This window comes from Silurus meridionalis, chromosome 14, assembly GCF_014805685.1.
Source record: "Silurus meridionalis isolate SWU-2019-XX chromosome 14, ASM1480568v1, whole genome shotgun sequence".
Lineage (NCBI taxonomy): Eukaryota > Metazoa > Chordata > Actinopteri > Siluriformes > Siluridae > Silurus > Silurus meridionalis.
In genome coordinates, this window is record NC_060897.1 from 2334168 (window position 1) to 2350485 (window position 16318).

At 41.9% G+C, this 16318-nt stretch overlaps 1 protein-coding gene across 2 annotated transcripts in view; it reads right to left on the reverse strand.

The window, feature by feature from the left end:
- rarab (retinoic acid receptor, alpha b) overlaps nucleotides 1-16318 on the reverse strand; it is a 73076-nt gene that overhangs the window by 51488 nt on the left and 5270 nt on the right. Inside the window, exons 1-2 of one of the 2 annotated variants that reach the window (XM_046865797.1) lie at nucleotides 2321-2339; nucleotides 1828-2149 (exon numbers count right to left, since the gene is read on the reverse strand). In XM_046865797.1, the coding sequence (XP_046721753.1) occupies nucleotides 1828-2011 (184 nt within the window). In that variant the 5' untranslated portion in view covers nucleotides 2012-2149; nucleotides 2321-2339. Of the gene's footprint in view, nucleotides 1-1827; nucleotides 2150-2320; nucleotides 2340-16318 lie in introns of those variants that run through there. The other variant, XM_046865796.1, reaches the window with a different exon arrangement.

Consider the following 16318-nt stretch of genomic DNA (forward strand, 5'->3'; position numbering starts at 1 on the left):
ACAGCGACGATTGCACAGGTATCTGCTTATTGCTAGTATAGCGTCCATGGGACACGTCCCTATTATTGGAAGGCGCCATTACTATAGAAACAAGAATGTATCCGTACCAGGGGTTTTCGTGCGACTTTTTATCATACGTAAAAACTCAATTTGACACCTTCCAGGTAAACAAAATCCGGAATTCTAGAGCACTGCGGTAGAAGCCTGGACAGACTCCCCCAGGACTACAAAATCGTCTAAATGACTTGCAGTCATGCAGCTGTGTGAAACAGTAGACGGCAAACTCATACGTTTTTTACGTGTTGTTGAAGGAGCCCTTTAAGAACAGTCATGTTGTGTGTGTCAACATAAACACACACACACACACGTGCACACTTAAAAGTTCACGGTAGGACAAGCTATTCCCGAGGCATGGCGGGTAAAACGGCATCTTTTGTGTTGCTCGGGAACATTCCGGTGGTTTATACGTCTCGAGTTTCGAGCGAATTGATTCGCCAAACATGCCAACGTGATTCAACACATCGGGGGGCACAATAACACACGCTTTATCTCTCTCTCACACACACACACACCGGGTTTTTGAAAGGCATGGTGAGAACACCCCACTCAAATATCTGCAAGACATCCAGAATAAAAAAGACGAAAGCACAAAGAGCAGGAATCAGCACACACATCATCACTCTGTCAGCACTCAAGGAGTGTGTACATCATGCATACACACGTGTGCGTGAGGAGAAAGCTCTCGGGAACATCTCACACACGTCTGCGCTGAAACAAACACCCAATCGTGGAGCGGCTGCCCGAGGACATTTGATGTCATGGGCTATTTTTAAGCACAGGCTTGTTATGACTTTATATTGTGTGTGTGTTTGTGTGTGGGTGTGTGTGTGTCACATGCTAGTCGGCTATCATGTCAGGTAGTCACCACTGTGAGGCGCACAACATGGAAGCCATTACATATGGCTGGTGAGCTTAAATATACACTGTACAGCCAAAGGTTTGTGGGCACCTGACCATAAGATTGGCATGGGTTTCTCTTTGAACATCCCATTCCACATTTGCTGTTATAATAACCTCCATTCCTCTGGGAAGATGTTTCACCAGATTTAGTGGAGTTTTGTGTGAGATTTCATTTAGCTACAAGGGTGTTAGTAAAATTTAAAAAGATAAGAGCTCTTTAGCAGGAGATCTTCCACTACAACCCATGGAAAGCATATCTTCACACTGGAGCATGTTTGGGTCGCGTAGTCAGCAAAATTTCATGCATCCAAAGACCTATACAATTTTCTGCCCCCAACTTTTTGCTCCCACTTTGAAGAGGAACAACATAAAAGTCAGAGGTCCCAATACCATAAAGTGTATTTCAAACTAGGTGCTATGCTAGGCTAGTCTAGCGGCGGGTTCAAGAAGTGGCAGGAAGCTCATCACATTCTGATCTCTCGCTCATGTGCTGCCCAAAGACGCCGACTCAGACTCGTTTACCTCGCAGACGTTTTAATAAAAGTCACATCTTCAAAAGGTAATCAAGCTACAATTAGTTTTACCCCCATACCGCGCTCGCGCAAAAACACTCCAATCAAAGCATGGTCCAATAGGCGTGGCCTATGACAAGCGCACTTGACAGACAGGCCTGTCTGAGAGACCTCCTGCAATGCCAAGCAAGTAGCTAAAAACAAGCTAGTCAACTTCAGTTTACAGTGCTAGCTTAGAATTGTTTACATACAAAAAAAAAAAAAAACACATGGGCAGATGAGCCTTGCGATTGGAAACCTCAAATTAGCCCCACCCACTTTACCACTAGAGAAAGAGACAAGTATTGCTACTCACTGGCAGGAGATGGTGTGCTGTATCCACTCACAGGAAGTGTGGGAAGTGCCGGAGGAGAAATCCCACCCAACATATGGGGGATAAAATAAGGGTACGAGGGCACCGAGAAGACGCCCAAAGAGTGGGCGTGGCCAGAGCCAGGAAGTGGGAGCGGCTTATCATTTCCAGACATGGTCATCCGCATTCAGGAACGCCTATAAATCCATTGTTATGATACCATGTGTCCAATCAGGCACGAGCTCAGATATGCACTGAGGTTAGACCTTCCTTCCAGGAAATAAACTCCAAAGTGGTTCAATAACGTGGAGGTCACATGATGCACCTAGATCAAAGAAAGAGAGATTAAACATTAGTTACGGTAATTCAGTTGCACAACATCATCCTGTCGTGAAGTATTATCCTATGGAGCATTGTGTGTCAAAGTGTCTCCGTTACTTCTTGTGTTGTCTAGGCGACACTGTCGACATCACCATAATGTCTTGCCCTTTCTTACCCTGTCGTACCGTTCATCACACTATTCCATGTCCCCGTGTATCTTCTTGCCCTGTCACTATGGTGCTACATGGCTGGCAATTGATGCCTTCCTGCCCATGGGTTGCATAACACTTCACACTTTGCTACTTGTTGGCATTACAATTGTTGTCCTAGGCCCTGTCCCTCCCACTTGTTGCCCTAGGCCCTGTCCCGCCCACTTGTTGCCCCTGTTTCTCTGATAAATGTCACCCTGACACTTGTTTCCCTGGTGGCAGTAAGTTTGTAATCCTGCTGCCTGGTCACTTGTTGCCATAACAATTGTCCCTGCCACCTGTCTCTTGCCCCTGGTTCTCTGAAACTTTGCCACCATATCCCATGTCATACTGTTCCCTGGTGCTTGCAATCCTGTTGCCTTGTCACTTGTTGGCATTACCTGCCACCTTCCAGAATGACATTTGTATTTCTGTCCTCTGCCTCCCTGGCATCTAAGCACCAGCCTCCTGTCCTCATCAGTTGTTGCCCTCGTCACTCTAATGCTCGCCCATCCTGTGTCCCGTCATGGCACTTCTTCGTCTAAGACCAGTATTCAAGCCACTCTGCCGTTTGGCCTCGTTGTTGACGCATCATGTCAGTTGCCTGTTGACTGTTTCCATTTTTAGCACCGCTACTTGTCACCTCGTTGCTGTGACATCTGCTGCCCCTAATGCCTGTCGCTTACAGAAAATGTAGTCGCCGTGGTTTTGTTGCTGTTACCTTAAATCTCAGGGTCCAACATTTTATTTTGGACAAAGGCCTAAGAACGGAATGCGCGGTACCTTTCATCGTTCCGGTGGAAGACAATCGCATAACTGCGCTGGGCAGACAAGACGAGATGAGAGTTCCCCTGCAGCGGCACTACAACTGACGGAGTCATTTCTTTGTAATATAGTATTACTGCTTCAATATCATGACGATATCGTAAATCATGATAAAATGTTAGGCAATTATCAGGGTATGAAAATTTAATAAAGGCCCACGCCTTGCGGATTGATCGCAAAGTGAAGCCGCACGTGTATGTGTATATATATATACACACACACACACACACACACACACACACACACACACACACCAGACTGTCTGTGCATCATTTCTCAATTGTGTAAATCTACCCATCCATCTTCCCCTCTTGTCACCAGTTCATATTAGCATCCCTCCGTCCGCCATCTATCTTTGGCTAATCGAGTTTTTCCGAAGCCCACGCAAACATACACGCAGCTCTGCGGCTGATAAATCCACCCCCACACCAACCCCTCAACCCCCACACCGACATTCCCTCCCCAAAAACCCAGGGTTATTATTCAGCTCCCAGAATGCACCAGTGCACACTGCAGAGTTTCATTTAAAGATTGTGTTTACACAGGGAAGAAAGAGACAAACGACGGATGAACAGAGAAATACGTCGAGAGTTAAACCAGAATTTGGGGTTAAATCAGAACTTGTGTTGCCAGATCTATACAAAATATTCAAATATGAATAATTGTCTCAAGACCTCCCCTTTCAGTGTTGCTTCAATTTCTTGATTTGCTCCATCTTGCAAAAAAAAAAAGTGTCAATACGCTGCTCAGATCCATCACAGGAAGTGAAGGAGCAGGAGGGAGCGGGATTAGAAACCAGTCGTATGAACGCCATTACAGCGGACTACCTGAAGAGAGGCATCATTAACTTATTTATGGAGCGAATTAAAATGCTATGAAACAGCAGGAGGAGAAGAATCCCAGTTGGAAAGCTGCAGCAGGGGGTTTACTGATCACAGGGAGGAGGGTGTGTTTCACTCGAGCATGAAACTGCCAGGAAAGTGTTTAATGGAAGACGTTTACTCCACAAAACCCTGCAGTGGCTTTCACAGAATTCTGTGAATGTGTGTCTCCTACATCTGGCTGCATCTCCTACCTGTCTGTCTGACCATTTCATCTCCTACCTGTCTGTCTGACCATTTCATCTCCTACCTGTCTGTCAGACCATTTCATCTCCTACCTGTCTGTCAGACCATTTTATCTCCTACCTGTCTGATCAATTAATGTCCTACCTGTCTAACCATTTCATCTCCTACCTGTCTGTCAGACCATTTAATCTCCTACCTGTCTGATCAATTAATGTCCTACCTGTCAGACCATTTCATCTCCTACCTGTCTGTCTGATCAATTAATGTCCTACCTGTCTGACCATTTCATCTCCTACCTGTCTGTCTGACCATTTCATCTCCTACCTGTCTGTCTGACCATTTCATCTCCTACCTGTCTGTCTGATCAATTAATGTCCTACCTGTCTGACCATTTCATCTCCTACCTGTCTGTCAGACCATTTAATCTCCTACCTGTCTGTCTGAACAATTAATGTCCTACCTGTCAGACCATTTCATCTCCCACCTGTCTGTCTGATCAATTAATGTCCTACCTGTCTGACCATTTCATCTCCTACCTGTCTGTCTGATCATTTCATCTCCTACCTGTCTGTCTGATCATTTCATCTCCTACTTGTCTGTCTGACCATTTCATTTCCTACCTGTCTGTCTGACCATTTCATCTCCTACCTGTCTGTCTGACCATTTCATCTCCTGCCTGATCATATCATGTCCTACCTGTCTCACAATTCCATCTCCTACCTGTATGTCTGATAATTTCATCTCCTGCCTGTTTGCCTAGTTGTCCCACCTCACTGTCTGTCTACTTTTTGTCCATCTCTCCTTTCTGTCCTTCTTCCCATTTAATCTCCATTGGGTCAAATTTCATCTTCTGCCAGTCTGCCTAGTTGTCCCTCCTTCCTGTCTGTCTGACATTTTTTCTATCTCTTCTCCAGACTGTCTCCCTGCAGGGATGTCCCTCATTCCTGAATGTCTGACCATTTAATCTTTGTCTGCCTGTCCATCTTTTATTCTGACTGTCTCTCCTACCTGTCTATCTGCCCATTTAATATTCTGCCTATTTGTCCCTCTTCCCTGTCTGCCTGACTTTCTGTCCAACTCTTCTCCTGTCTGTCTTCTGAATGCCCATCTCTCCTTCTTCCTGTCTGTCTGATCTGTCCATCTCTTTTTCTGTGTATCTGTACAGTTGTCCCTCCTTTCTGTTTGTCTCTCTATCTGGCCATTTCATCTTCCTGCACAGCTCTCTCTCTATCGTATCTGTCTATCCATCTCATCTCCTGTCTGTCTCACCAACTCTCCTCTTAATCTCTTATTTAGTCTCTTCTCCTGTCTGGGTTTTTTTCTGCATGTCTGTCTCCACTGTCTCTTTGTCTGTCTATATTTGTATTTATTTTATCTTCTGTCTGTCTCCCTGTCTGTCTGTCTCCTCTTCTGCATGTCTTTCAGCATGGTTGTCTCTACTTCTTGTTTGTCTGTATTTCTGTACATTTCATCTCCTGTCTGTCATTTTGTCTAACTGTGTCCTCTCCTAGTTGTCAGTGTCTCTGTCCAGTCACTCCATTTCTCATCCTGTCTTTAAGTTATCCTGTCCTCCTGTCTGTCCTTACCCCTACTGTATGCATTTTGGTGTGTGTGTAAGTGTGTGTGTGTGCGTGCGTGCATGTGTGCACGTGTGTGTTGCGCTAGACCGAAATGGCCTTTGACCTTTAGTTATCTCAGGAGCTATAAGATATTTGTGGAAATTCAAAAAAACACACACACCCTTTCGGTGGTTATATGCTGGCACAGTCCTCGTCTCACCTACACGCACCAACGGACGAGATGTCAGAACCAGCGAAGCATAAGGTGTGTGTGTGTGTGTGTGTGTGTGTGTGTGTGAGAGAGTGAGAGGGTGGATGGACGACAAATGTCAGCACCACTCACTGTTGTGTGCCTCTCGTACCCGAGCTGAATATATTCCTACACACACACACACACACACACACACACACACACACACACACACACACACAAACTGTCTGTACAACTGTAGATTTATTGTCTAAGTACATAGTACTTGTATAAGTCCAGGGTGTGTGTTTGTGTGTGTGTGTGCTCTCTCTCTTTTTCTTTCTGTCTGTCTGTTTTTTTCCCTCCGCTTTTTCTTTCTCTATATTTCTATAATTATGTCTCTCTCTCTCTCTCTCTCTCTCTCTCTCTCTCAGTGTGCAGGTTTGTATTCTGTACTAAAATAACTGATTATTTTCATATCACTGACATATGAGGAAGTGAAACAGTAAGTGGGCGTGGCTGGAGTCTGATAACATCACTAAAGTTCTCTCTCTCTCTCTCTCTCTCTCTCTCTCTCTATCTTTTAGTGTGTGTTACAGCAGTGATGTGTTTCTTTCACTGTGTGAGTTTTAGTTGGTCGAGCCCTCATCTTCTTACACACACACACACACACACACCCCAGATGAATGCTGATGGCTTCAGTGGCTCTGTGTGTGTGTGTGTGTGTGTGTGTGTGTGTGTGTGTGTGTGTGTGTGTGTGTGTTTAATTGAAATGTGTTTTCGGTCTCCACTCCATACATTTAACAGTGACAGCTACATGCAGCTAATGAGCTCATTTACTGCCTCTGTTTACCTCATATCACACTAATGTATGTCTGCCTGCCTGCCTGTCTGTCTGTCTCCCCCTTCTGTCTATCGGTGTCTGACCCCCCCCTCTTATCTGTATGTCTGTCTGCCTCCACTCCTGTCTATCTCTCTGTCTGCCCCCCTCCCCCTCCTGTCTATTTGTGTCTGTCTCCCGCCTCTTGTTTGTATGTCTGTCTGCCTCCCCTTCTGTCTACGGTTTGTCTCCCTATCTTTCTCTCTCTGTCTATGTTTGTCTCTGCCTCCTGTCTGTCTGTCTGTCTCTCAGTCTGTTTCTTTCATTACCCCTTCTGTCTGTCTGCTTCTCTGACTCTTTCATTCCCCATCCTGTCTGTCTGTGTCTGTCTGTCTTCCCATACTGTCTGTCTGTCTGTCTGTCTGTCACCACCTGTTTGTCTGTCTGTTCCCTCTTGTTTGTCTGTCTGTCTCTTTCGTTCCCCTCTTGTCTGTCTAACACTTTCTGTCTGTCCATCTGTGTCTGCGCCCCAACCTGTCTGTCTGTATGTTTCCCACCTCCTTTTTGTCTGTCTGTCTGCCCTCCCCCTTGTCTGTCTTTGTACGTCTTCCCTCCCAGTCAGTACATCTGTCTATTATACTGTTTGCCTGTCTGTTTCATCTTCTTTCCATATACCCCCTCTCTGTCTGTCTTTCTTGATCCTCATGTCTGTCTGTGTCTGTCTGTCTGTCTGTCTGCCTGTCTTGCTCTCTTGATGCCCCTGTCTGTCTGTCTCCACCGGTCTTTCTCCTTTCTCCCTTTATCTGTCTCTCCCCTGTCTTGTCTGCAGAATCGCAATTCATTTCCCTTCATTTCATTTGGACATCTTAATGGACAAGGAAACGGGAAAAAGGAAGTCATTACTGGACCAACACATGTCCATTAGTCTCCCCCACTCTCTCCTCTCAGCTCTCTCTCCATCTCTCTATCTCTAATGGTAAAAGCTAATGAACCCATTCATCTGTAATAAAGACACTAAAGCAACAAATGTCCTTTCTTTCTTTCCTACTTTCTCTCTTTTCGACTTTTTCTGGAGTTCTGAAGTAAATGTTGATAAATATAGTCATACCGAATCTCTGTGCAGCCTTCACTCGCATCAGACCACGCTGTGGACATTTCCTGGAAAGTCCCAAAAATATCCAGACTATCCTGACATTTCCGTAATACTTCCTGGACATTTGAAGGACATTTAAAGGACAATTCCGGGACATTTACTGGATATTTCCGGGTAGCAGGGGATCAAAGCACCTCATTATGTCTCACGCCAAAAAACTAATGCTGAATGCACTGACCTCATTTCTACACAGATTTGGAGCTCTCTGTGTGTGTGTGTGTGTGTGTGTGTGTGTGTGTGTGTGTGTGTTATATAAGCTTCAGAAAAGTGAATGGGGAATAGCATGCAGCCTCTACAGCTCCTTATACAATCTAATCATAAAAACGGCATTCGAGTGTGAGTGTGTGTGTGTGTGTGTGTGTGTGTGTGTGTGTGTGTGTGTGTGAGTGAGAGAGAGAGAGAGAGAGATGAGAGACAGGACCATACAGAAAACAATAATGATGATATGCTAGCAAGTGGTCTCTGTGTGTGTGTGTGTGTGTGTGTGTGTGTGTGTGTGTGTGTGTGTGTGTGTGTGTGTGTGTGTGTGTGTGAGAGAGAGAGAGAGAGGAGAGAATGAAAGAAAGAAAGAAAGAAAGAAAGAAAGAAAGAAAGAAAGAAAGAAAGAAAGAAAGAAAGAAAGAAAGAAAGAAAGAAAGAAAGAAAGAAAGAAAGAAAGAAAGAAAGAAAGAAAGAAAGAAAGAAAGAAAGAAAGAAAGAAAGAAAGAAAGAAAGAAAGAAAGAAAGAAAGAAAGAAAGAAAGAAAGAAAGAAAGAAAGAAAGAAAGAAAGAAAGAAAGAAAGAAAGAAAGAAAGAAAGAAAGAAAGAAAGAAAGAAAGAAAAAAAGAAAGAAAGAAAGAAAGAAAGAAAGAAAGAAAGAAAGAAAGAAAGAAAGAAAGAAAGAAAATCAACAAAGAGACAAACAGTGAGAGAAAGTGATAGAGAAAAAAGATATATATATATATATATATATATATATATATATATATATATATATATATATATATAGAGAGAGAGAGAGAGAGAGAGAGAGAGAGAGAGAGAGAGAGAAAGGAGGAGGATAAAACCCGAGCTCGGAGTGATGGAGTGACTCCGCATGCAAACGGCTCCTGTGATATTGGATTGTGGGAAATCCATCCATTACGAGGCGAAGGGGAAAAAAGAAGGAATGAGCGAGTGAGAGGAGGAAGAGGGCACGCCAGGGTGGGTGATGGATAGAGGCATGAGTTTTAATCAGCGCTAATGCCTCCAGCTCGCCGTAAGCAGCCTTATCCGTCAGCCGGGAGTCTCCTCACTTCATCCCTCGCTCCCCTTCTTCCTCAATAATACTGGGAAAGAAAGGAAAAGGGAAAAGGAGAGAGAAAACTGCAGTAAATGAGAAAAGCAAACATGGGGAAAAAGAGGCAGAGAAAATGTAAAGAAAGAAAAACCCGTAAAAGAAAAAAAGAAAAATGAGATGAAAAAGAAAGAAAGAAAGAAAGAAAGAAAGAAAGAAAGAAAGAAAGAAAGAAAGAAAGAAAGAAAGAAAGAAAGAAAGAAAGAAAGAAAATCAACAAAGAGACAAACAGTGAGAGAAAGTGATAGAGGAAAAAAAGATATATATATATATATATATATATATATATATATATATATATATATATATAGAGAGAGAGAGAGAGAGAGAGAGAGAGAGAGAGAGAGAGAGAGAGAGAGAGAGAGAGAGAGAGAAAGGAGGAGGATAAAACCCGAGCTCGGAGTGATGGAGTGACTGCATGCAAACGGCTCCTGTGATATTGGATTGTGGAAATCCATCCATTACGAGGCGAAGGGGGGAAAAAAAGAAGGAATGAGCGAGTGAGAGGAGGGAAGAGGGCACGCCAGGGTGGGTGATGGATAGAGGCATGAGTTTTAATCAGCGCTAATGCCTCCAGCTCGCCGTAAGCAGCCTTATCCGTCAGCCGGGAGTCTCCTCACTTCATCCCTCGCTCCCCTTCTTCCTCAATAATACTGGGAAAGAAAGGAAAAGGGAAAAGGAGAGAGAAAACTGCAGTAAATGAGAAAAGCAAACATGGGGGAAAAAAGAGGCAGAGAAAAATGTAAAGAAAGAAAAAACCCGTAAAAGAAAAAAAAGAAAAATGAGATGAAAAAAGAAAGAAAGAACGAAAGAATAAAAAAAGAAAGAAAAGTAAATAACAGAGAAAGAGACATTCTGAAAGAAAAAAACAGCAGAGAAAGCAGCATCAAGCTGGGGGCGTGGTTTAACTAAACAAGAGGCGTGGTTTAACTAAACAGGGGCGTGGCTTCGAGTCTAAATGTAGAGTAGTACAACAGTAGAGCAGCAGTACTGCAGCTCCGTTATACACCTGGAAGTGGGCGTGGCCTATTCTCAACCTGTCAGGAAATTTCCAGGAAATGATTTCTGATTGGCTGCTGCTGAGTGTAAACAGACCGAAATCCCAGCAGTCATCAAGATTTTGTTAGTGAATGGTAATCGGCCGCTGCACTACAACATGCCAGATGTGAACATGAAACATCTGCACCAGTGCTTCCTTTATCACTCGTGGTTTTCAAACCTCTGATTCCGCAACAACCTCGTTATTCTTCCAAACAGCAGCCTGGAGACTGGAAGCACAATTACAACAATAGCGCACAGCCTGAGAGCGATCCATCCATCTTCTCCTCCTCCTCCTCCTCTTCCAACAACCTGGGATACAGCGCCAACACTCATCAGAAGAGGAGGAGGAGGAAGAGGTGAAGAGGAAAGTGGATAAACAAAAGAGAAAAGAGGAGGAGGAGAAGGTAGAAAAATGGAGGAGGTAGAAGTGGAGCAGAGGAGAAGGAAGGAGAGAAAGATAGGTGGAGGAGGATGGGAAGAGAAAGGGTTAAAGAGAAGAAATGGGTATGAGGAGGAAGGGAATGCGAATAAAGGAGAGGAAATAGGAAACAGAGGTGGAAGAAACTGAGGGGGTGGATATGGTGGAGGAGAAAGTAAAGGAGGAAAGCAGAGTAGTAAGGAGGAGAGAAAAGAGAGAACCGGAGGGAAAGAAGAGAGGGTGAATAATAAAGAGGAAAAAAGCGAAGAGGAGGAGAAGGAAGAGAAATGGAAGGAAATGATGATAAAGATGACAAGGAGGGGAAAGTGAAGGAAGGAAAGAAAGGAGGAGGAAGTGGAGGAGAAGGATGTGGAGAAAATGGAGGAGGTGGAAGTGAAGTAGGAGGAAAGAGAGAAAGTAGAGGAGAATTACGGGTCAAGCACCGAGGAGAACCACACAAAGCTCCATCATCAGCACTCATCATTCCAGGTCAAGCTGTTACTGAGATATCCTTTCACTTCCTGTTTTGGTTTTTGTTTATTCAGCGGCCAATCGAAGTTGCAGATCCCTGAAAAACATTATTCATTTTTTTTTTCTTCTGGAAAACTCTACAAAAAAATAAATAAAAATAAATAAATAAATAAATAAATCGACTGCTATTTCTACTGAAAATTGAATTTGTATGATGTTTTTCTCTATTTATAATTTATATTTTATATTATTTATTTCTGTTTTTATCCTATTCCCATTTATATATAATTTAATTTTTACTTCATTTAAATTTTTACTATAAATTATATTTAGATTTCTATTTTATATATTTTATATGAAATTCCCTTCATTCTATTTTTTTATTGTAAATTCTGTTTTTATATGATTGTTTTATTCAGTTTTTATTCTATTGTAAATTTTATTTGTATATTTCTTATCGTAAATTAAAATTTTATCTAATTAATTTAGTTTTTCATATTCGATTTTATTTCTATTATAAATGTAAAATTTATAATATGAAAAATATATTTTTATATTATTCTTTGTTTTTATTCTACTCTAAACTCTCATTTTATTTCTATTTCATGTTGAATTTCATTTTATTTGTCTGTTTCATTTTTTTCCGTATTGATTTTAGTTCTGATATTTTTTTTTATTCGAATTAAAACATTTTATTTCTGCTTTTTATTGTAAATTCTATTTTATTCTATAAAATTTCCATTTAACTTTTGAATGATCCTTTCTGTTTTTATTCGATTGAAAATTTCATTTTTATCTCAATTTCATGGAAATTTTCTTTGTATATTATTAACATTTTTTTTCTATGTTGCTTTTTGTTTTTTATTTTATTAAAAAGTTTAAATCACTATTTCATGGTCAATTTCATTTTTATATTACTGATTTTCATTTTAATTCTACTATAGATTTTATATTTATTTCATCTCTCTTTTTTTCAACTTATTACTATTTATATTTATTTCTTTTTACTCTATAGTGAATTAAATTTTATTTATTTTTTATTTTCAAAATTTATATTTTTATTTAATGTACATTTTTACCATAAATTCTATTTTTATTTCTATTACCTGGTCTCTTCATGGTGTTCATGAAATTGCTATTTTATTTTCATACTATTCATTTTTGTATGTATTTTATTTACACTTTTTTATACTACATTCTGTTTTTATTTAATTCTATTACTTTTTTATTGTAAATTCTCATTCGTTCATATCCTCCTTCTCTTTCTCTTCTTTCTTTCTTTCTGTTTTGAAATAAACGAGGCTTGAAACCTGAAGCGTCCGTGAGCTGAAGCGCATCAGATTATCGATGACGATTCGGTGTCTGACGGCAACCTGCCAATAAACCTGCCGTGAAATATCACAAGGAACCGAGAAGAACGGAGAGAAAAGGAGCTGGAGCTGGAGGGATGGAAGAACAGATTGGGGGGGTGGAGGATTGGCAGAAAAATCACTGAGCCGTAATCCACCTGAATAATCGACTGAGACTCAGAGGAGCAGAAGAGGAGATGCAGTAGAGCAAAGAAGAAGAAAGAGAATAGGAGAAAGAAGGAGAGAGAAACAGAAAAACAGAGAATGAAGAAGATAGAAAAAGTGAGAGAGAATTATGGCTTTATTTATTTGTATTGAAATTTCTAATCATTTTAATACAAATTCTACAGAGAAAAAAAGATATATATTTTATTGTCATTTAAAATTGTCTTAAAATTAAATCTATTTAAAGTTTTGATTTTATTTTATTTCTATTGAACAGTAAATTCTATATTTGTTTTTCTTATTTATATCATTTTGTTCTTTTGTAAATTCTACTTTTTATTCTGTTGATTTTGATTATTTATTTATTACACTAGATCTTGCGGGTTCCTTCACACGTCATCTGGAGGAACAGAAGACATTGGAAAGCAGGAGAAGGTGGACAGTAAGATGATCCTGACGGAGGAAGACAGTTGATCAGTGGCTAATGGACGACCTCATCAAGGTCAAGGGTCATCGTTCTTCAACCCCTCATCCAAACTTATCCAAACAGGACCACCCTGTGGCGAGAGAAGATGGAGGAGCTCCGGCTGCTGATCTGATCTTCTACCCCATGTCTGTTTAAGTAATCGAACGTGGAGACACACATGGTGCCTGATTGAGCCGCTGGACACTGATAAATTACCATATATGGTGATTTGTGGGTGTGTCTGTATTAAAACAAGCAAGCTTTAGACTAAATTCAGCTTCAGTGCATTCATACACTGGTGTGTGTGTGTGTGTGTGTACACTTATGTGCAACGCTGGGTGCCATAACTTTTAGTACCAATTAACTTCAACTTCTTTAAAAAACAATATGCCATCCTCTGTGATATTGAATGACATGTAGCACAGAAGCCACGCCCCCCTCTACTGGAACTGGTGGGCAATAAAGGCCATGCCTTCTTTGCAGAAAGAAGCAGTCACATAAGCCACACCCCCTTTATTGAGACTGACAAGGAATAGAGGCCACGCCTTCGATACTGAAACAGACCCTACAGCCACACCCCCTTTATTAAGACTGACAGGAAATAAAGGCCAAAACATAAAGAAGCAAAGACTGAAGACACGCCCACTTAATTCAGACTGACAGGAAACAGACACACCTCCTTTTCAGAAAAAAGCAGAGACTGAAGACACACCCCCTTATACTAGAAATGCCAAACATTGAGGCCACACCTTCTTTACTAAAAGCACTAACAGAAGCCCCGCCCCTTCACTAGAACTGCTGGACCGATGCCACGCCTTCTTCATTAAGACTGACCCAGAGACCATGCCCCCACAAATATGCTTTTAATAGCAAAGAGCGAACAGTTGGCGATCCAAAACACACACACACACACACACACACACACACACACACACACACACACACACACAGTGCAGGCAGCTACGTCTGTTTAACACACCGCTATCGACCCACTGACCCAACACACTTCACACAGATCGATCGGCCAGACCCAAACAGCCTCTGGAGACACAGCAGTACACTGTGTGTGTGTGTGTGTGTGTGTGTGTGTGTGTGTGTGTGTGTGTGTGTGCGCACAAGCTACTGCACCTCACCGGCAAATCAAATACAAAAAGAAAGGAAAGGAATGTTAGAATCTTTTGCATGATGCTGCTATCAGATATCTTGAAAATCGCAGGAGGTGGAAATAACCAAATGTTTGGGGAGTTGAAATGTGGGAGGGGCTCAAATGTGGGAGGGGCTAAAATGTCCCTGTGCACAAAACCACACCACACCTCCCTTTTGAAGAATGAGAGACAGAAACCATGCCTCCTTTACAAAAACTGCAATTAAGCATTTTAAATGTTAACGAATGACCCGTATGAACTTTTATCCATTCGGTTACGTTTAAAAGAGAGAAAAGTGTCTGTGTGAAAGTTCTCGCTTGCGTTCTAGCAGCTATAAACGCCCAGTTCCTCACCAGCTTGTAACGTTAGAGAGAAACCACAGAAAAGAAAAGGTCAATCTCACCTGTCCTAGAAGAAGCACTGCCCCTGGAGACTCCTTCCACATGTTAAATAAGCGTTCTGATCAGTTAATGTGGAACGCCCACTGGATCAAAACCATTCCAAAGTAGAGAAGGCTATCATCATATCACTAGTGAGGTTTTGAGGAACTCGCTCAGCGGTATTTGGAACTTAACGCTCAGTAAGAGACAGGAGAAGAAACGAAAGTGCGGATAGATCGAGCTCTAATTGAAAGCTCATAAGAAACGCTGATTTATTTCACTTCTGCAAACGTGGCGTGAGGCGGCGGCCTGACACGCACCCTGCAGCTGAAAGTCTCCACCGCAGTCACATGAAGGGCTTTTACACAAAGCTCCTGACACACACTGTCCGGATGAATAGATCTACTACACACTATATACACACACCTCACACACACACACACACACACACACACACACACACACCCCATTAGGACTTCCCTCAACAGTTCGCTGTGTGACTCATCGCTTCAGGACAAACCCGCTCGAAGGGAAAAGCACGAGATTCAGAGATTCATGTTTTTTTGCAGTGACGAATCCTGTTTGAGTGTCAGGTGTGGAACAGTGGGGTATTAATGACGTGGGGTATTAACATTGGGGTATTAATGTTTATTTATGCTAATGATAAATACACCAGAAGCTGGGGACTGACACAGATGCCACGCCTCCTTTATTAGAACTGAGATGCAGAAGCCACGCCCCTTTATTAGAACTGCAATACAAAAAACACGCCTCCTTTACTAAAACTAAGATGTGGAAGCCACGCCTCCGTTATAAAGACTGACAGATACAGAAGCAATGCCTTCTATTAGAACAGTACATATAAAAATAGGTCACGCCTACTTTAATGGGACTGACAGATACAGAAGCCACACCTCCTTATATAGAATGAAATGTGAAAGCCACACCTCTTATCAAAACTGAGATACAGAAACCACACCTCCTATACAAAGTCTGACAGATACAAAGGCCACGCCCCCTTGATAAAACATTTCTTCTTCACTGACATACATAATCCATCCCTTTTTATTAAAACTAACAGATACCGAAGCCACACCTCCTTCGATAAACCTGACAGAGAAGCCCCGCCTTCTTTACTAAAACTGAAGGATAAATGGCCACGCCCCTTTACTGTGATTGACAGATTCATTTTAACTCCGTTACCATGGTCACATTTATTAGACAGCACAGACACGTGCACACACACATACACACACAAATACACGGCCACGCCCTATTTACTAAAACTGACACAAAAGCCACGCCCACTTTCAAGAGTTTTTAATTAGAGGTTTTAATCAATTTGATGCAAATGACCACCACTGGAGTGTAACACTGATGGGACTCAATTAATGTGATTGCGCGCACACACACACACACACACACACACACACACACACACACACACACACACACACACACACCACCTTCTTTAATGTTTATTTCACACACCCCTTGACACCTATCAAGCAAATGGGCAAAAACCATGCTATGAACTTTTCCAAAAAAAAAAGTTTCCACCACACACACACACACACACACACACACACACACACACACACACACACACACACACACACAG